The following is a 23254-nucleotide window of genomic DNA, read 5'->3' on the forward strand; positions in this document are numbered from 1 at the left end:
TTTTGTTTGTTTCATGTTTGTTTCATGTTTGTTTCATGTTTGTTTCATGTTTGTTTCATGTTTCAAAAAACAAATGTTTTTTGTTTTTGTTTGTTTGTTTCATGTAGCCATTGTTCCTGGTAGAAATGTCTTTCCTTGTTGGGAATAATGTAACCTACAGGCACCAATGCAGTGTTTGTCATTTCTGTCCAGGGGCACCGAATACTCACTTTTAAACCCTTTGATTTGTAGTAGTAAAAAATTTTGATAAGATGTCAATTTGTCTACTCTCCCATCCCATCCCCATACAAATAGTATGACCATCCCTTTCAACAGCTATAAATGCCAGTTTGGAACAATCTATGGTCAAATGAATATAGAAATGCAGAAGTTTATGTAGACAGAGGAAAAGATGAGGGAACATAAAAGTAACCATCTTCTTTTTTTTATAATAAATTTATTTTTTATTGGTGTTCAATTTGCCAACATACAGAATAACACCCAGTGCTCATCCCGTCAAGTGTCCCCCTCAGGGCCCATCACCCATTCACCCCCACCCCCTGCCTTCCTCCCCTTCCACCACCCTTAGTTCGTTTCCCAGAGTTAGGAGTCTTTATGTTCTCTCTCCCTTTCTGATATTTCCCACACATTTCTTCTCCCTTCCCTTATATTCCCTTTCACTATTATTTATATTCCCCAAATGAATGAGACCATATAATGTTTGTCCTTCTCCGATTGACTTATTTCACTCAGCATAATACCCTCCAGTTCCATCCACGTTGAAGCAAATGGTGGGTATTTGTCGTTTCTAATGGCTGAGGAATATTCCATTGTATACATAGACCACAGCTTCTTTATCCATCATCTTTCGATGGACACCAAGGCTCCTTCCACAGTTTGGCTATTGTGGACATTGCTGCTAGAAACATCGGGATGCAAGTGTCCCGGCGTTTCACTGCATCTGTATCTTTGGGGTAAATCCCCAGCAGTGCAATTGCTGGGTCGCAGGGCAGGTCTATTTTTAACTCTTTGAGGAACCTCCACACAGTTTTCCAGAGTGGCTGCACCATTTCATATTCCCACCAACAGTGTAAGAGGGTTCCCTTTTCTCCGCATCCTCTCCAACATTTGTTGTTTCCTGCCTTGTTAATTTTCCCCAATCTCACTGGTGTGAGGTGGTATCTCATTGTGCTTTTGATTTGTATTTCCCTGATGGCAAGTGATGCAGAGCATTTTCTCATGTGCATGTTGGCCATGTCCATGTCTTCCTCTGTGAGATTTCTCTTCATGTCTTTTGCCCATTTCATGATTGGATTGTTTGTTTCTTTGGTGTTGAGTTTAATAAGTTCTTTATAGATTTTGGAAACTAGCCCTTTATCTGATATGTCATTTGCAAATATCTTCTCCCATTCTGTAGGTTGTCTTTTAGTTTTGTTGACTGTCTCCTTTGCTGTGCAAAAGCTTCTTATCTTGATGAAGTCCCAATAGTTCATTTTTGCTTTTGTTTCTTTTGCCTTTGTGGATGTATCTTGCAAGAAGTTACTGTGGCCGAGTTCAAAAAGGGTGTTGCCTGTGTTCTCCTCTAGGATTTTGATGGAATCTTGTCTCACATTGAGATCTCTCATCCATTTTGAGTTTATCTTTGTGTATGGTGAAAGAGAGTGGTCTAGTTTCATTCTTCTGCATGTGGATGTCCAATTTTCCCAGCACGATATATTGAAGAGACTGTCTTTCTTCCAATGGATAGTCTTTCCTCCTTTATCAAATATTAATTGACCATAAAGTTCAGGGTCCACTTCTGGGTTCACTCCAAGATTGCTAGAACTCATACAGCAATTTGGTAGCGTGGCAGGATACAAAATCAATGCCCAGAAATCAGTGGCATTTCTATACACTAACAATGAGACTGAAGAAAGAGAATTTAAGGAGTCAATCCCATTTTTTAATTTTTTTATTTATTTATGATAGTCACACAGAGAGAGAGAGAGAGGCAGGGACACAGGCAGAGGGAGAAGCAGGCTCCATGCACCGGGAGCCCGACGTGGGATTCGATCCCGGGTCTCCAGGACCACGCCCTGGGCCAAAGGCAGGCACCAAACCGCTGTGCCACCCAGGGATCCCCAGGAGTCAATCCCATTTACAATTGCACCCAAAAGCATAAGATACCTAGGAATACACCTAACCAAAGAGATAAAGGATCTATACCCTAAAAACTACAGAACACTTCTGAAAGAAATTGAGGAAGACACAAAGAGATGGAAAAATATTCCATGCTCATGGATTGGCAGAATTAATATTGTGAAAATGTCAATGTTACCCAGGGCAATGTACACGTTTAATGCAATCCCTATCAAAATACCATGGACTTTCTTCAGGGAGTTGGAACAAATTATTTTAAGATTTGTGTGGAATCAGAAAAGACCCCGAATAGCCAGGGGAATTTTAAAGAAAACCATAGCTGGGGGCATCACAATGCCAGGTTTCAGGTTGTACTACAAAGCTGTGGTCATCAAGACAGTGTGGTACTGGCACAAAAACAGACACATAGATCAATGGAACAGAATAGAGGACCCATCTTCTCAGTAAGGTAAAATCTAAGAACTTTTCTTATAACCATGCCAATGACGGACAGGTTTTAAGATATATGAAGAAAGAAAAATAGTTATTATTGAACATGTGGAAAATGAGCTATTGATGTTTAGGTGTATTTTAAAATAGCATTTAGTACCTTATTAAAGTTTGGTAAGTTTATGTATTGGAATCATGAAAAGTCTCTCTGAGGAGTTAATATATCCGCAGAGACCTGAGTATGAGAAAAATAAACCATTTATGTATAAAGGGGAGAACTGAAAAGTCAGAGGGAACAGCAAATGCAAAGAATAGTTTATGGACCATGTCATCCTCTAATCCCCTCTGTCCCTAGTATGCTCAAGTATACCTAGCATATTAATCAACCCTTTCCTTCATTTTTACTACTCAAACCATTAATTCACGACCTTTATATTCTTAAAATTTGAAATACTAGTTGAATGCTGAGTGAATATACTGTGAGTGTCTACCATAAAGATTAATCTTTGTAAGTGCTGGATGCACTCTAAATCAAACTGGCTGTTATCATTGAGCAATATGCTAACTGAGGATGATTTACCTGAATAACATGTTTGTCTCCATCCTTTGTAAAGGCAAATGTAATCGCTGCTTCCTAATTATTAGGGATTTTCCCCTCATGTTTTTCACTGACCTTAAATGAAAAGAGATCACATGGAGAGAGAAACTAGATGAATTTTCAACCCCAACTTCAGTGTAGGGATAAACCTCAGGCAAACAAGTAGTTAATGAAGAGGATCCCATCCTCTGTCCAAATTAAAATAGCAACAGTTTTCTAATTCAAAAAACCTCTTTGAAAAAATCTTTCAAATTTAGGAAGCCCCTGTCAGTGAGAAAAATACTACAGTAGTAAAAACAGATAAATTTCTGTAATTGCAAACAACTTTTTCCCAGTCCTGCACTAGTGCTTTTTATCATTTGATTTGACAGGATATCATATATACAAATTTGAAATAAAGCAAATGAAAAATAAATTATAGCAGTTTATCATTTCTTCTGTTAGTGTTTACACTATGCATAAAATTTTTATATAGCTCAAATTGATAGTCAATTCCAATTCATGGTTTTAGATTGATCAAATATATTTTATGAAATGTTCATTACATAACATATTCTCTGAATTTTCTCACAGTATTTGTCATGTGCTCATGCCATATACAAAAGAAATAAAAACAATCATTATGAGTTCATGTTTACAGAACACGGTAACAATATACAAAAGAATAGACCAGTTCACAAAGACGTAGGTCTAGGTCATATATTTTTAAGATACTTCACAAAAAAAAATCATTTGCTTATAACTATATGCAAAACTCTAAATTAGAAGAGATATACTACAGTAATTGTATTCAGAATCCCCAAGACCACTTTCAGGTTTCGTGATTCACTGGAAAGATTCATAGGATTTAACAATGTCCTTTTTCATGCTGATTTATTACAATGAAAGGATGCAAAACAGTCAAGCCTAGGAAATGCACATGGATCAAAGTACAGGAGAAACCAGATGCAAACTTGCCAAGTGTCCTCTCCCAACAATCACTAGGATTGGTGATGGGCTTAATTCAGCAACTAGTTGTGAAAACATAGGTGAAGTGTTGCCTACTGGGAAGCTCAGTAGAGACTGTTTGCTTAAGGTTTCTGTTGGGTTGCTGGTCATACAGGCATTCTCTGTCTTGCATGTCCTAAAATTCCATGCTCTGGGAAGCAAGGCAGGTGTTCAGCATAAACCTCATTGTGAAACAGTTTGGGCACAGTGAGCCACTCTTACCAGTTAGGGAATGGTGGAAACACACTTCTGAAATCACAAGTTCTCAGGTGCCAGCCGAGACCCAGCCTTACAAGCAATCCTTTCTAAGAATGGCAGCCCCATACCTGATATCTTAATTCTTTTCTACACAGTAGTGAAAAGTACAAGTTTTATAATTGATGACCCTGGGTTCATATCCACATTTTACCACTTATATTGATGTGACCTTGAACGAGTCATCAACACTTTCCATGTCTCAGTTTTATCAACTGTTACATTGCCGTAATACTCAGATTGCCATGAAAATCATATGCCATAATGCATGCACAGTTCTTAGCACACTGCCTGCAAAGAGTAATAACTCAATAAGCTAATGAATAATAGAATAATAATAGGATATATGGCAACTACTTTCACAGAGCTTAGAATAGGATATATGAACAACACTCAAACAAATGAAATAGAGGGTAAGTAAGTGTTGTGAAGTGTGTGTGTGTGTGCAACTATAAGTGCAACAGGAGTTCTAAGAATGGGAAAAAGCTCTCTGTAATTTATAAGAATGCACATAAGCTTCCTTACCAGAGTAAGTGTTATGGAGCCACAGCCATAAAAGACAGAAGTAGCTTTCAGAAAACAAGTATCTGAAATACCAGTGACAACATCGTGATCCTTACGCTGCTCTCTAACGAAGTCCTCCTTTACAACTTCACAGCTAGCATGAAAATGGCTATTATACTTGACACTAAAAATTCTGAGACTGGAAAGCTGGAGCAGAAGAAATTAGTGGGTACATGAGTGTGGTTTAGATATAGTCTGAAACTTGTGTGAATGTTTTTGGAAATAAGACAATATTATTCTTGTACATCATTTTTTTTTAACCACTCGACAAACATAACAAAGCATTCAGAAAAACAATACCTTTGCCCTGCTGAGATAGGCTCAGATGTAACTCTCAGCAGGTAGAGGATTTTCTTTTTTGACATAACTAATGATTAAACATCATGGTTACTTGAAAAACATATGTTGAGTAAAAAACCTTCATCCTGATTAAATTAATAGATAAATAAATAAATGACCTCATAATTAGGCCTAAGGTTCATCAACAAGGCACACCTGTGAAGCTAGCTCATGTTTAAGAAAAATCATATGTGATGAGAAATTTTTTATTTTCTTGAAACTTCATCTTTCTTGTTAATACAATAAACTACGCTGCTTATAGATTGGAGAGAGAGAGTATTGGATAGTGTTGTGTTTTACATCTACTGTTAGATGCCTCCTCAAGCATTTAAAGATTCTTTACAAAATAAGTATATTTTGTTCTGTATCATAATTTTAATTAGATCGACAACTATTACAAAGTAGAAATATTTTATGACATTTTATAAGCATTTAATATTAAGGGTAAGGAGCTTTGATTTCTAAAAAATCAACTTAAAAATCTATCTTCTTTTGCTAGAAAAAGATATATGGATTATGTAAACACATCCCTTATAGATTATCTTATAAATTATCACCTAACTAAAGTATATTTTATTTAGAGTAAAATCAGTTGTTAAAATTACAACTCTTAATGCATCTTGATTGATACCACAGTAGAAATTACCAGTCTTTTCAAAAAGAAAAATATCAACACCTCTAAATGTTTTCTTTACTGGCTACTCTTAATCAGAGTTGTGAAAAAAGGCCTTGATGTGATTTTCCTAAACTATAGATATACTTATTTGCCACACATTGCAAGTTAAGTTGTGATTCATAGCCTATGTTCAAATTTAAATTTACACCATTTAGGCAAACACATTTATAAAATTTAGTAATTAGTAAATTTTAAGTTATCCAGGCATCTCACAGAAAATGATATACTTATAATATCAATGATACTAAGAAAATTATTAGTCCAAGTAATTGATAAATGCCTTTGGATTCATTATGATAGTCTAGTATTTATCAAAGCATCCATCACAGTTCTTAAAATAACTTGATAATTTCTCCCTCTGGACTATAATGGGTTGATGATTATAGTTATGCTTTTATTATTTTATTCTTGGCATGTGCTGACTGGTTTTATGCTAGAAGCTTAAGAAATTTCATTGAACTGATTTGAGTTAAAATGAATTGAAGTAAAGTGAACTGGTTAAGTAATTTTAAGAAAAGGAATCAACACTTAAGTTCAATAATTAATCAAAGCTAATCAATTCATTTCTCAGAAAGGCCATTTGAATTTAGCTATGTGCTTTTTAGTGAAAATGCTCATTTCCAAAATCATATTAGTTTTTACCATAGTAGGGACTGAAATCTATTCTTTTCACATAATCTTGTACAATTTTCATTGATTTTTTTCCCCCTCCAACCCTGTTGTTTTTATAGAGCTTTTATATGGCCGTTTTTAGTTTTGTTTTTTTGAGGGGGTGGGGGTAAAATGCAAAATGTGGTATTCTATTTTTGAGTTCTTTTTGTAAAATTCTGTCTTTTTACCAATATGTTTTCAAAAGATATTGTGGAATAATATTAGGCCATGAAGGTTTTCTTTTTCAAACTTTAAGGAATAAAAATAATAACTATAGTTGTGTGAAAGAATAAAGCTCTATTGACAAATGAAGCTTAATATATTTTAAAATCTATCCATGTAGAAATTCTCAAATGCAGTACAATAGCACTTAGCATATTTTTAAGTTAAAGTATTAACTAAAACTCATTTAATTTTTTGCTAGGCTAAATATTCGACTGGGAATTCTGACCTAATGTAATATTTTTTCCTCAAATCAACGGTCCTTGTTTTAGATGAAATATAATTTCAAATTAAGAAGTGTCAAGTCAAACCATTTCCACATTGAAAGGTCTCATAAAGTAATAAGGACTTTCACTGAATCTAAGATGATCTCAGTTCTTATGTTGCACCATTATTTTATGATGCACCACTAAAAAAATGCTATGATTAAAATAAAACAACACACACTATTAATATTTAGAATTTTTATTTTATAACTACCAAAAGGGCTTTCTTAGACATAGTTAAACATAGATGATTTTAATCATTTTAACCCCTCCTGCATATTTTATATGTATACACACACATACATTGGGAAATGTACATTAAATCAATTGAGTAAAGCACTCCTAAAACCTCTTCCCATTCTGTATCTGGCTGTCACAAATTACTTTTCAAGTCAGAGTTCTCAGTGTTCATGTTTCACACGTAAGACTTTCTTTGCCCATGAGCATATCTTATTAGAGAGATCCATCTTTTTCTCTGGTAATTTTAATCTCAGCTGCTCTACTCATTCAGTAAGTTTTGATGCTGGTACTTTCTTGACATTATCAGAATGTGTCAACATAAGATTTTTCAGACAATAATCAAGATTCATATTCATGTTCCTTCTTCAAATGGTCCTTAAACGGTTTGATTAAAGTATGAAGAATTGCCATTGTCCAGCCAACCACAGAAATAACAACCAAATTCAAGCATGCGTAGGCAGTGATAGCTACATTGCTACCTGTGACCTCCATCTGATGAACAGGGATTGTTAAGAGACCTCAAGTGTGATACATCTTTATTTATAACATAATAATATATGAAAATAATCGGTACCTTAGAATCAAAAAAATATGATATTAAAGAAAAATCCTACTGTGGTATAATGGAAAAATAATTTGAGCTCTAATTAGGAGGATATATGTGTGTGCACATATATTGTTCTAGAAAATAAAATTATAACACAGACAAGTCTTTTTATGATTTCTAGATTATTGTTACATAAATTTGCCTGTATTTATTAAATACTTGGATAGTATAGCTATGTCCTGCTGAAAAACTTTTCCATCAAAAGCTAAATGATTATGGCCATAAACTGTATGTTAAACACTTCTAGTTTATTATTTTATGCGCTGTCATATATATGGTTAAGGATAACCAGTCAAAGTGATTAGAAGTCTTGAAAAGTTTTCATTATATTCTATGTGAACTAGTATTTTTCTTTTATCATTAAATATGCTTTCAAAATTAACAACTGTTAAAAATAAATAAATAAATGACCCAGCAACTGAACATTTCTTAATTCCCTCCCTACCGTAGGTCCCATAAGCAGTGTTCTGGTGAATAAGTATGGTAGCCGACCAGTGGTGATAGTAGGAGGTTTATTATGCTGTTTGGGAATGGTCACAGCCTCTTTTAGTACCAGCGTAATAGAGCTTTACCTCACTATGGGACTCATTTGTGGTAAGTCAAGTTTTGTTTTCCGCTTATTTTCTTCTTAACATTTCTATTGTTTGCAAAGCTCTGTAAGAAGCATAAACAACAGAACATTTGTATTGCATTTACTTTTTACATCAGATGCTATCTTATTTTCATCCAATACACTGAAATACTACCTTGGAATGGCCAATCAAGCTTCTTTCAAGAAATAGAAAAAACAAGTTATCAGACACATTAGGTGCTAGGATATAAATGTCAAAAAGAAAACAGTTTTGATTTAATTTTGCCATTTCATCCTCTTTTCATCAGCCAGTTAAGATAGTATTATGGACACAGAATTTCTTGCAAATAGCTTAATTTTTTTAAAGCTAGTTTTCATTACTAATTACTATTTAGAGTATCTGACTTATCAGTCATTATAGGTTAATTTTTTTAAAGCTAGTTTTCATTACTTATTACTATTTAAAGTATCTGACTTATCAGTCATTATAGGTTAAAAAACGATGCCAAAATATATTTTCTGCATGTATTGATTTGGTTCTAACAATAGAATTTTTATCTGTGTTCTGGTTAGTGGTAGAGCTCTGTATTGCCGTCCCTTCTTTTCCTTACAAAAGATTCTAGTTGTTTAAAGGCCCTGTAAGGCATATATGCCACTAAGCACACATTTTAAAATGTCTACTGTCATTTTATTAGAGTTGTTCCTCGTGCATAATGTCTTTTGTCTCAAACTGACCTAAATAGGTACATTTGGAAAACACCATTTTTATTAGTCTCAACAGTAAACTACATTAAACAAATCTACACTCAAAGTTTTAAGAAAAATTAGATTTTAATATATAAAGGAACTGAATATTTTACTTATGCTTGCAGAAAAATGGTAAATATATACTATTTTTAAAGTAATTTTAGATCCATCTAACCTTTCACTTTTGTATCATTTGATGAAAAAGAAAATATATATTTATTAAGAATATAGTAATTTTGGTGTTAAAATCTTTCTCTTTGCAGCCTTTCCACAACTATCTTCCTTTCTGTTGTGGTAAAACACCTTTCGACATTATAAATAAGACTCATATCTAAGAATTGTCATAGTGCCGAGGATGTCCTTTCTTTTGTGCAGAAATACTATATATTACATTTGACTGTAGAAGTCAGGCTGGGCCCACAAGTAGATGTATTATGGAAAAGATGATTTTGTTATTATTTTGTTACAAATTTCATAATATCCTATTCTAATTTCAATTCCATTTATTATGAGTCTCGAAGGCTTTGGTGCTTCTAGAGTCAACCATTAAATATACCATGAGAGATTTATCGTAAGGCATTATCAGCCAATACTTTTTGGTAGACCGTCTAGTTTTTAAAACTAATTTAGCACATATTAGGATCATGAGTAAATTAGTCTCCTTATGTTTCAGCTTCTTCATCTTTAAAATGGGGGAAATGATAAGCTCTTAAAAATGAATTCATAGTTCTTTACAGAGTACCCAGAATTTTGTTACTTTTAAATAAATATTAGCATATAATTATCATCATATGTCATCATGTAACATCTTACAGTTCTAGAACTTAACTTTGGCAAAAGCTGTGGTTGAAGGTATTGGAACTCAAGAAGTCTAAGTGTTATTCCAATAATGTATATAGTAGTTCAGGCAGATTCAGATCTTTGGATTTCAAATCTCATGTTCATTTTACAAGGCCAGAATAGGAAATAGATGGCCACCGTCTCCTAAGGAGAAGTTGGATTAACAACGTGAAGGCAAAATTTTAGGGAACAGGATAGGGCCGGGGGTTGGGGGCAGGTGGCATTAGGTAAAGAAATTTGAACTTCTAAACAAAATTCCCGAGTTTTAATTTGGATTTTTCCATTTACAAGCCATTGACCATAAGCTGCTGGTTTTCTAATTTATAAATTACATTTACTCTGCATGTCTCACGGGTCGGGGCTGTGGTACAGTCAGAGAGCATACTGCCCTGTTACTCTCTAAGCATGTTCTTGGTTCCTTTGGGTCAGCTTTTCTACTCACAGAAAATATTTGTGTCAAAGGTTTGCAATAAGTATCTGTACTGAGAACAGAGTTGTCCCAGAGTCTAAACACTTAACCACTTTGCAATACTGTCTCAATTTACATTAACTGGTAAATTCAGAATTCTTACTTCTATAGCCTTTAAACAAATATAGCATAATGCACAGGCTAAGGGGGAAAGAGAGGTACCTTATCTAGATCAATTTTATGTGCTTTTAAACAAATTTAATCTTAACTATTGCTAAATAATACCTTGGCAAACTATAAGAAGTAATTCATCTCCCAAAGCTGATACTCAGCACTGCCAATGGATTTCCTAGACAGTAGGAACTTTTGACTCATATAAGGAATGAGGTTTAATCCCTGAAATAAAACGTTTAAAGCAAAAATTGTATTTTTCAGCCAACACACACACATGCATCTAATTGCATGAAATGTGGAATGTGAAAGATATACAGCATAACATTAATGTTGTTATTCATTACTCTTGTTTATTTTTTGCACCGTTCTAAAAGAAGTATTTCTGGAGACCCAAGATTTCCTTAAACAACAACCTTTATAATCTGTTCACTCTGTTGCACTCTTAAAAAAAAAAGTGTTCGCATTTTAAATGCACTCTTGCCCACAAGAAAGAAATCTATTCTATATATATGTATATAGTTATAACACATATAAACATATATGTTTATGCAAATAGAGGATTAACTTATCTGTGGTATTAAGTGATTGTAATTATGAACTAATAATTGCATCCTAATTTCAACCTATTCTATGATTTTGGAAACATCAGAAGTTCTTGGTTTTATTCTTGTGCTTTCACATGAAAGGTATATGAAGCTGTCATATTTGCCAAGCGTCCAGTTGTGGACGTTTATGCACAATTCCATGGTATTTATAATTATCTAAAATTACTACTTGCTTTTGCACTTTCAGTCCTGCCTTCCCCACTTGAATGTACATTTTAAGGAGTAATTTTCTTTTGTGAGTGACATATTGTGTTTGTGTTTTTCTTCCTTTTGTTCTGTTCTTTTTAGGTTTAGGTCTAGCCTTCAACCTGCAACCTGCCCTGACAATCATTGGCAAATATTTCTATAAGAAACGACCCATGGCTAATGGCCTCGCCATGGCAGGAAGTCCTGTTTTCTTAAGCACACTGGCTCCCTTCAATCAGTACCTTTTTAATACTTTTGGCTGGAAAGGAAGCTTCTTGATTTTGGGAGGTATATTGTTGAATGCCTGTGTGGCTGGGTCCCTCATGAGACCCGTTGAACCCAAACAAGTTACCAGGAAGTCTAAAAATAAAATTGGCATAAGAGTGGATGATTCAGATGTGACGAAAAGCCTTAGGAAGAAACCAACATGGGAAAGAATTAATAAGTATTTAGATTTCTCCCTTTTTAAGCATAGGGGATTTCTGATATACTTATCTGGAAATGTCATTATGTTTCTGGGGTTTTTTGCCCCCATTATATTCTTGGCTCCCTATGCTAAAGACAAAGGAATCGATGAATATTCTGCAGCTTTCTTGCTGTCCATTATGGCTTTTGTTGATATGTTTGCTAGACCGGCTGGAGGAGTCATTGCAAATTCCAAACTTATCCGACCCCGAATCCAGTACTTCTTCAGTTTTGCAATCATGTTCAATGGAGTGTGTCATCTCCTGTGCCCATTGGCAGAGGACTACACAAGCCTGGTGTTATATGCTATATTTTTTGGTCTTGGATTTGGAAGTGTTAGCAGTGTCCTCTTTGAGTCTCTCATGGACCTGGTTGGACCCCAAAGGTTTTCCAGTGCTGTGGGACTCGTCACCGTGGTGGAGTGTTGCCCGGTTCTTCTTGGTCCTCCTCTCGCTGGTAAGAATACTTCTCCTCCAGAAAAGCAAGAATCATAAGATGAATATATCTACTAGCCAGAGCATTCTTTGTAGTGTATGATGCGGCTTCTCATAACACATACTAATAGCCTGAAGGACTGTGAGTGTGTTAATTTTAGGCTTTCTTATGTATGTATTTTTAAATTTCATAAATAGTAGATTTTAGACCTAAATTTGCTTCAGAGCTAGGAGCTATGGACTTAAGAATTTAAGTTAGACTGATAATTAGTAACACAACTTTCAGGTTTTTACCCATATCCGTTGTTTTGTGCTTATAAAAATGTGTCATGATAAAAGTCCACTTTTGATTTTTTTATCATTGATGAAAATTTTATTTTCTGCTTATATTAAAATAGAGTCAATAATTTTAAGTACTGCGACAAAAGGTCAAGATTTGTTTTTTACTAGAGTACATTAGTTATATTAATACGTTACATGCCTAAGGGTAGCATACTTTTATAATATTGCTGACAGAAATATATGTATACATTTATACGTATGTATACTATGTATACATATATACCCATATATGTACATATATACTCATATATATTTTTATATGTATATGAAATACAATAAGGAAAATGAATTAATTTTGAACAGATACATTACACATTTATAAAGTATAGTGATTTTAAGATCTGAAATATTTTCAGCAATGTCTATGAAACTATCTGTGCTAAATTACACAGTAAGGAGACTAAGACACTTGTATAAGTACCTTTTTGAAGGTAAGACTTTGTTCAGTCTTAGACTTTAATGTTAAAAATATTAAAAACATTATGCCGGCTAGCCTTTCACAGTACATGGTTTTGGTTAATACTAAACTAAGTATTCACTTAGGCTCTTGGCCTGACCCCTAGTGGTCACAGTAACTGCCAAGTTAAATGTAAATTTTTCCAGTGGTTAAACTGTTACCTACATATCAAGGTGTCATTTTTTTAAAATTGCATTATAGTTAACAGTGTTGCATTAATTTCAGGTGTACAGTATAGTAATTCAATAGTCCCAAATACCAACAAATCATTTTGAATTGGGAAAATTTGCATTTAATTTTCGATCTTAGAGTATCATTGACTTCTTGCCATGCTTTTCTCACTTGGTCAGGAATGAGTGGTATAGTTGTTGAATTTTTCTATCTACCAGGGCTGGCCTCTTGTATCCAGAACAGAAGTTTTGGGTGGTATATCTGTTCATATTTAATATACTAAGGCATCAAAACAATTTTTAAAAAGAATGAAAGCCAGTCAGTCTGTTATCAGCCAATTGATTTTGTTACATAAGACAGGCACAGTTGAGCTATCTTTTCCTACAGAATTAATTTTATCAAATGGGTTTTAGAAGCCTATTCATTAGCAGCAAAGGTTTTAGTATCAGCAGAGAAAATTGTATCTCACCAGCCATGGTGGGATTAAAAAAAATTAAGTCAGGTTAACAGATAGTGGGTGGACTCTAAGGATGTAAATGAAGGAATCTGATTTGACTATTCCTACCTGCACTGAGAACCTATATTAATAACATTTATATCCGTTTCAGTGATCTTGAGTGCTTCTTGTCTTAGTATTACCAAACCGTTGCACCAGTAATGACAATGGCAAGAATTGATTTGGGGCTCCTTGTTGAAGTTCTCAGCCCATAGCTGTAATAAATCCATTTTTTTTTTCATCCTATTTCTGCAACCCTTGATCCTCCTTGACTTTTGGACTGGCTTCCTCTCTGTTGCCTTTGATCACTGTTAGAATGGTGCCTGTCACACGTTAGGCATTCATCAAATACTTCTGAATGAATATCATTGTAGTTACTATTCACACAGTTGCTGCTGCTGCCACCACTCTTGTTAGTAGAGCAGTAGGAGATAGAGTATGATTTTTATTTTTGTTTTTTTTTTCAGCTCAGACTTTCTGTGCTGTACTCACAAGAGCTGAAGCTTTAGTTCTTGAAATCATATCTGGTTTCTTGATGATGCTAAAATATTCCCCACATATTTAGAAAGTATGTTGATATGGCAGCCCAAAGTGATATTAACTCTGATAGGGCCGTAGAACTAATGTTTATGTATTTAGAAGTATAAGAATCATTGTATGAATAGAAATATTTGGCTAGCACTAGAATGGAAATTTAAATTATACATTTTTGTTATGTTTATCTATATGGCACACTTAAATAAGCCGACTCCACCATTTAACTAATTAAACAGAGGACTTTGCTCAAATAGGCAATTTCATAAGTAGCTAAATTTAATACTGAGCCACCAGCTAGATTCTATCCAGAATGAATGAGATTCTGATTAAAGAATCAGGCCTATATCAGAATCACCTAGAATATACATATAATAAATAATATAGATTTGTATATACTATCATTGTTAAGATTTAGGTACCTGCATAACCAAGAGGCAAAATTAAGTAAAACTGAATTATTTTTACAAGTCAATAAACCAGGGTGCCTGAATGGCTCAGTTGGTTGAGTGCCCGACTCTTGGTTTCAGCTCAGGTCATGATCTCAGGGTTATGAGATAGAGCACCATGTCAGGTGTAGCTACATTGGGCACAGAGCCTGCCTAAGAGTCTCTGTCTCCCTCTCCCTCTGTGCGTCCTCCTATCACCCCTACTCTCACTCTAAAAAAAAAAGAAAAAAGTCACTAAACGTTCAGGTTATATGATATTAGGCTAGTTTTTAAATGTTCCCAATAATCAAATGTAATAAATATTTTCTTCCTGATTAGTCTGGCTTTAATAATTCAGAGTCAGATAAACTAAATTGCTTTTAGCCCAAAAAGTTATGGTCTGACTCTTAACCAAAAGGTGTGGTGAAGCTCTTTTGCAGAGTAGTTAAGAACCTGAGATTCAGGGACCTTGGTTAGACTCATTCTGCCACTCACTGGCTATGTGGCCACATTCAGATTACGTCATCGGGCTCTTGTAAGGATTAAATTAGATATTACCTCATTTAAAAGTGTTTAGCCTAGGGGCCCCTGGGTGGCTCCATCAGCTAAGCCTCTGTGTCTTTGGCTCAGGTCATGATCCCAGGGGCCTAGGATGAAGCCCTGCGTTGGGCTTCCTGCTCAGTGGGGATCCTGCTTCTCCCTCTCTCCCCTCGCACTCCCTGTTCATGTTCATCCACTGTCTCTCTCTCTCAAATAAATAAATTAAAAATCTTTAAAAAAAAATGTTTCTATGGCTAGTGCTGGACATAGAAAAAGCATGTCAAGAACCTTAAAAAAGCCTTTGGGTCTTTCATAAATAAAAAATATAATTTTTTCATTTTTATTGAAAAGCTTGGAAAGGATGAAGCAGTCTCAATGGTAAATATTAATAGATAAATATATCTAGATAAACATAGATACAAAAAAACATGTCTCACACATACATGTATTTAAGAATATATACCTACTTGTCTTGGTTGTACATTTTTATTGAGGGGAATAGTCTTTAGTAAATTTAATATGCTGGTAATATAATGCTGTGTGTGTCCATAATTGCCTTTTCTATGCATATATAGAATTCATAATCTGTAATGTTTTTTGTTAAAATCTCATTCAATATTACCTTAAATAAGAAATAAGTACATACTTTGTAGAATAATTTATTGGAACATGCTATCATTTTCTGGTTGTTTTATTATGTTCTCTGTCTCTTAGGTAAATTGGTGGATGAAACTGGACAGTATAAATACATGTATATAGCCTGCGGAACTATTGTGTTCCTATCAAGTGTGTGGCTGCTCATTGGCAACGCTATAAACTACAGATTGCTTGCAAAGGAAAAGAAGCAGGAAGAAGGAAGGATGAAATCATTGAATATACCTGAATCCAAAGAGTCTGAACCCCTGAACAAATCTAAACCTCATGACATTGACATCAAAAGTACAGAAACAGGGAATAATCCCTCAGAAAGAGAAACTAATATTTAACAAGAATCACATCTCTGATTTCAGTGTTTATGACTTTCTTAGGAGTATTTTTTTTTTCAAAATTTCGGGAAAGTTTTTACTTGAAATGAGGAGTCATAATTAAGGATGGAGATCAGACTTTCCTCAATGGCAAATTTTTATAAGTTTGTTTTCTAAACCTTGTTTGGATGGTTAAATTCTGAGATTATGCCTATAATGCATAATGCATAATGCATGCAATGGGTTTATTTCCATTCATGACTCGGGCTGTCATGGTTAAAATAATTTTAAAGTCTTCCAGTGACTTCCAGTCTTGGTTATAGAGATCTGAATCCCAAACCCCTGGTTCAAGTAGTTAGAAGGAGTCTGTTTAATCCAATAAGAATACCCTGTCCAAATTTTACTTTTAGTGTTAAATGAAATTGAAAGAAAATGAATTTTCTTCTAGTTGCACACACACACACATCCACACTCACTTATATGTACACATGTGCACAAAGTATCCAGCAAACAAAAGACAAATAAGTTCAAAAAGAATATTATCACTTTTTTAACTTAAAAAATAAATACATGGAGAATGAAGACATGTTATATCAGCATAATACTTTATAATATAAATTTTGAAGATAAGAACATGGGTGAAAATGAGGATGATCTTAATTTGAAAATGCAACTAACTGAGTAAAAAAAAGCATTTGCATATATAAAATAAATTTGAAAAAAACCTCTCCATTTTAAACCATTATTTCTTCACACTGTTAGATTTGATTAATCCACACGCATGACTTCTTTGAGGACGAACATTAGTACCTGGTGCTAGAGAATAGAACCCTCCAATAATTCTTACTTAATATGTAAATCAAATTAAAAGCCTAAGTGACTCCTCACAATGAGCTGCCTTCATTGATTTTAAAAGGATTTTAGTTACTAATCCAGAAAGTAATAACCAGGGATTTCTTTTAATCAGAACTCAATCCAGACTCAACTGTCATACTGAGACTTCAAAATGGAATCTACCAGAATCCTGGTTGACAGGCTGACAAATAGGCCAAATTCTAATTTTTCCCAACATGTAGCAGCAATCAGAGTGTTACTGTTATGAATGATCCATCTGAGTAAAGCTGATTAAGAGTGAGAGGTGCTTATACTGAGCCCTCTAAATTCTCTCATTTCTCTTCCCTCCCTAAAATGCAAAAGCAAAACACAGAAATCCAAGCAGGCCTTTTGCTCAGCCACTGAAATTCCTCATGTTGCAGGAATGGCAACACTTCAAAATCCCACCCCCTCCTAATGAGACTTCCTGCTACCTGGAAACATAACCAGGAGACCGTTAGAAAAGGTTTCTAGAACTGGAAGCTGCATATAACTTGGAACATACACTCGTGAGGGGTAGGCATAGTTCACCACACTATAGCAAGAAGCCTGCAACATTGCCGGCCACTTTCTTTTAGCAGTTTCTCATTTTCATAATGATGCTAAAACATCTGAGAACCTGAATCACCCTTGGATATAGAGGCATAAGATTTACTGTGTACTGAGGACTATAAATACCATTTAGAGTAATACAGTTCTTTTATACAAGAAAGGATTTGTGCCTTATGGCTAAAGTTATAAGTATTTACATCAGTAAATATGAGTTTAAATTAAGAGTATGATCAATGAAAAACCTTTAATGCTTGATTATTGAAGTGATGTTACTCTTAAGATGTCAAAAGGAATCTGCTGTTTATTTATTTATTTTTTTATTGCAGTGGAGGCAGGTGCTATCTTATTTTCTATGAGGTTGTACCTGGACTCCAAGCTTTTGAGATAGTTGACATTAAGGATCTGATTTGTAAAATCTATGCACTGGTTAAGCATGTGGCTTCTATATAGGAAGCTACATAAAATCCCATATTTCATTTAGCATTCACTTCTTTCGCAGATGAAGACGAATTTGTGTTTTTTTTTTTAATATTAAATAAAACCACTTGTGCCAATACCATAGGTAAATAAATCAGGCTAAATGTGGCAGTGTATGGCTGTTTTTAATTTAGTTTTGCCCAATCTTGAGTTTTGAATGAGCTACTCTCATATTATTAGTGATTTTGTATTCAACTCTGACTCATCATAAGAAACGCAACATCATAAATTGTGTAGTAGCTCTCCAATCTTAAACATTTCCAAAATATGTATTCAGTTCTCTGAGGACACATATTTAAATTAATATACATATCAGATCCCAAGGGGAAATAAACAGCAAAGTAATGATAGTGGGGTATTGGGCCCAAGGCTTCAGTCCTTTTTGTCACCTGCTGGTAGAGACAACCTGGCAGGTGCATTCCAGTAACTTCCTCCACGGAAGGAGATTTATTTACTCATTGATGAGGTTTTTGTGAGCTCAAAACCAGTTCATATACGTTTTGTTGGTCTTTGGTCATCTTCATTAACTTTTCGTTTCTAACACTGTATATTAAATTGTTAAAAAAGAAAGGGAAGTAAAATTGCACATTTCAAAGCACATCATACGTGTACAGCCATGCCTAGCAGCAGCACCACACAGAGTGTCAAATTTGCGCACATATTAATTCCCATAGGAAATTTTGGAAACGAGAACATTCATATAGTCTAGAGGAAGTAGTATAGTTGGCCTCTGTGTCTGCAGTGATCGGTGTAGAACTAATTTCTACCCCTAGGGAATGACAGGTTTTAGATGTTCAAGAGGTCATGAAGCAAAATCATAGTACACCATTAAAATTTCTTTTATTCCCATTCCCCCACTGGGGAATTGCAAAGAAGGGAGGTTATCAACCTGGGTACTAAAAGAATTCATGATCCCTGGAGACTTTAAGTATTTTTCTACTTATGGTAACTAGTAGTCCATGTTTTTCACAATTTAACCTTAAATATGCCTTCACTCATTTATGAATAGAATATTGGGTATAGACTTGTCCTGACCTGTCCCTACCCTCTTTCCTGATCCTTTTTTTGATTCCAATCAACACGTGTATAAGAGGCACTGGGTCAGGCTCTAGTGTGCTTCACATGGGAAGACATTGGAAGACATGTTTTCTCAATGTAAATTCACATGAGTTTCACTTCTTTAGTATCAGGTTCCAACTATCTTATCTCATGCCCCACCCATGGACACTAGAAAATAAGTAAAATAAGTTTGAGATATTTGAATGTGCACTATAAAAAAAATTTTTTTTTACTCCTTTTTCTTCTGGCTGTACAAGACAATTGAGGATAACTGAAAAAAAAAAAACCCGCAAGATGTATGTAAATGTAAGTTTTTATGTTGATAATGTAAAATGTAGAGATATCTTTAATCAGTATTGAAAATTATTTTCCATCCCAAAGTACCTTTTTAAAAACCCTCTTGTATGTGTAGCATTGCACTTTTAATAAAATTAAAAAGCATGATCATTAGGCTCCATTTAACGGGGGAGAAAGGGTATGAAGTGAGAGGGGACTAATATTTATATTGTGCATTTCGGCCACCTTTTAATATTCAAATTGTAAGTAGAGGCTGTTGGCCTGATATAACAGATGAAAGGAAACAAAACAAAAATCAGACATGCAAAGTTCAGCTAATTACCCAAGGTTGTAAAGTAGTATGTGACAGAACCAGAACTAAAATTCAGATTTATCTAAAAGCAGGAAGAGCCCCTGGGGTGTTCACTAGCATGCTGCTTTCAATAGAATCTATAGAAGCAAAGGTAGATAAAATATAGATAACAAAAAATTTAAACCCTATATAGTAAACCAATTAGGTTTAACTGCAATTTGTATTCTGATTTATTTAGAGCTCGTTAGAGACTGTTTGCTATAAACTGAATATATAATTTCAAGTTGCCTGCTTTTCTGGCCAATGTAAATTATCCCAAATAGTGGTAATGATTGTATAATAGCCATAATTGTTTTAATATGACTTTTTGCACAAAAATAATGACATATATATATGACTCAGGAATAATATATTTTCCCTGAGGTTGGATTTAGAGGAAAAATGTTATTTTCTTTATGGATAAGTAATTCCCATATTGCTTGCTACTTATTGTGACTCAAAAAGTACTTCATAGAAAACATATTCAGAGTTATAGAGGTTCCCATTTATAGGATCATACAGCTACCAAAGAAAAAAAAAATTAACGATTTTTATTTGCTACCAAAGACATTTAAAAAGATTATAAGATATAAATGACTGGGTTCATTTATATAGTCTATGCAGTATATATTCGTTTTCATAATTTAATACAACTGCCCCTACATCCTAATTCATTTTTTAAGTTTCCTTAAACACCTAGAACTGCCATTGTCTTGTCTGTGCTATAGACAGAACAAGTGTCATTACTTTTGTCCTTTTACTCTAAGACTTTGGACATCCATGGAATAGTGTTCTCTTTAGCATTATTTTAGATGACGTAATTCTAGAGTCTTGTATCTTTCCCAAAACTCACACGTGCTGCATCTGGGCTTGAAGAGTTGTGATTTGTAGGAATGGGCCTATTGCTGGAGAAAACAGAGTATACTTTTGGCCATGACCTCTCATCTTCACAAGTAAGGGAACTCCTTGGCCTTAGCTTGAGGTATCCTGGAGAAGGAAGGTGCCTGTAATCTAGAAGACGTTTTGTTGATATGAGTCTTCCTTATGCATGATAAATACATTAATGAATATGATTTTTAGGAATCTAGAAAAAATCAATCTTCCTGTTTTTGGCACTATCTTGGGTGTTTCTGATTTCCTTACAGTGCCTCACAACTTTGAGAAACAAAGCTCACCCCACAGCACAGCACCATTCCATAGCCCATATACTCTCTCAATGCAGTGACATCCCCGGTACATCATACCAAGTAGATTCCCTACCGCAATGCTTCACAATACCAAGAAGCATTAAAATTATTCAAATATAAATTGAAATTATAACTTTTATTCAACTCACTTTGTTTTTTAGCTTTTGATTTTTACACATCCATGCGCATGGTCTCCATGCACTGAAAAGCTGAGAGGCTCAATTATCAGTAATTATAATGCTTGTATAATCAAAATCATAAATTATCTTTGTTGATAATTAAAACATGAATAATTTGCTGAGCTCACATCATTTTTTGTAGTTCTCATTTTCTCTTTACTATCAATTGTTTGTAAACTATTTAATTTCTAACTCCTACAAGATCCTACGATCTGGTTTATATTATTCTCCCACACTGCCTTTCCTTCACTTTATCGCTTACATGCAGTTCGTGAAACCATTGTGCTAGCATTGAGAATCATAATTTTAGGTCCCTGCATTAAAAGGAAAAGTGATATTGTGAACAGAATTTTTGGTGTTTCTAGTAGAGCATTCTAGTAGAGCAAATTTTTTTAGACTGAATTATTTCTCCCACCCCAATCCTGAGCTACCTTACCTTCTCAGTCCCTTTTTTTCTCATGATTATTTTTAAAAATTATTTTCCTCCCATTGTTTTTCACAATGTCTAGGTCAGCTTCTTTAGCATTTTCCATCTAATTCTGGGCATTTTTAATACGGAATTCTTGTTTCTTTGGCGGGTTCAGTTATGCTTCCCTTGTGTCCATGAACACCATGTTTTTGAGTCTCCATATGTGCTTGTTAATTGTGTAACATTCAGGAGTATTTCACTAGGTGATTAATTCATTGCCATTTCAGCAAACATTTTTTCTTTGCATACCAAAACAAGTTCTTTTGTTTGCTTGTTTAAAATTCAAATATGGCAAAAATAATCTAAAGAAACTCTGTATGAAAACACTGATATTCAATATTCTATCAAGGTATGAGTTGGTAAAAAGTTCTGCTCAGATGAGCAAAAAGAACAGAATTCCTATATGAACTCCAGGGTGAATTTTGAAACATATTCTTCTAAGCTTTTTATTCTGGGTTTGTTGTTATTTTATTTTCATATGCATCTAAAAATAATTTTGAAGTTGGACCTAGTTTATATAGCTTGTTCATTAGAGTAAACTACAAATTTTGGATATGCTATTTAAAGGACTTTATTTTTCTACCACATGCTTTCTATTTGTAACTGAAGTATGAAGATTTCTGGATTTAGCAAGAAGGGACAATGAACACTTGTTCATTTTGGGGATGGCTGGGTGGCTCAGTTGGTTCAACTGACTCTTGGTTTTGACTTAGGTCATGATCTCAGGGTTGTGAGATCGAGCCCCGAGTTGGGCTCCATGCTCAGCACGGAGTCAATACTTGAGATTCTCTCTCCCTCTCCCTCTGCTCCTCCTCCTGCTCTCTCTCTCTCTCTCTCTCTCTCTCTCTCTCTCGAATAAATCTTTAAATAAATGTTTATTTTCTAAGCATTAGATGTAATTATATTTTGATTTGTATTCTATTTTTTGATATATTTATCAAAATATATTTAATTCATATCATCTTCTCAATCCTCGAAATTAGGTTTGTTAGATATGCACCTTTTTACAGAATAAGACTATAACAGGTATATATTTATATCTATCTTTTGAGTAAATGCAGGATAGAAAGTAGAACCGTGTCTTTTGGACTCCTGACCTGCTTCTTTTTCCCATTGTGCTGCTTAAGCCATCCTATTTGAATGGTAAACTTTGTAGATTGAATGCATATTTACCTGGAAACACTTATTCTATCCTTGCTTGATAAATCCTTTATTTCCAGAATGAAATTTATTTCTCCTGTGTCTTACTTTGCAAAATCATGTTCATAAATTTAGTTTGAAGAGTTTTAATGATTCCCACAGTAGATAATTCTTAGTAAACTGGACATAATAACTGGTGGGATGAATCATTTTGCACAATATATGTTGTTATAGCAATATCTAAGTCATTAAAAATACCAATAATGTGTTTATAGAATCTGTGTGTCAATATTCCATTAATTCTTCCTTTCTTTATGTTCATATTTTATTTTGGAAGCATCATTTGCTTGTTCCCTAAAAATTTAATTCCAGAG

General features: G+C 34.2%; 1 protein-coding gene across 11 annotated transcripts in view; it reads left to right on the top strand.

Moving 5' to 3' along the window:
• The window catches only part of SLC16A7 (solute carrier family 16 member 7), a 178898-nt gene extending 159177 nt beyond the window's left edge, over positions 1 to 19721 (top strand). For all 11 annotated transcript variants that reach the window (XM_072742336.1, XM_072742340.1, XM_072742335.1 and 8 more), the window contains 3 exons: positions 8403 to 8546; positions 11587 to 12405; positions 16066 to 19721. In XM_072742336.1, coding sequence (XP_072598437.1) covers positions 8403 to 8546; positions 11587 to 12405; positions 16066 to 16337 — 1235 coding nt within the window. In that variant the 3' untranslated portion in view covers positions 16338 to 19721. The remainder of the gene's footprint in view (positions 1 to 8402; positions 8547 to 11586; positions 12406 to 16065) is intronic.
• Positions 19722 to 23254: the final 3533 nt, after the last annotated feature.

Source organism: Vulpes vulpes, chromosome 16, assembly GCF_048418805.1.
Source record: "Vulpes vulpes isolate BD-2025 chromosome 16, VulVul3, whole genome shotgun sequence".
Taxonomy (NCBI): domain Eukaryota; kingdom Metazoa; phylum Chordata; class Mammalia; order Carnivora; family Canidae; genus Vulpes; species Vulpes vulpes.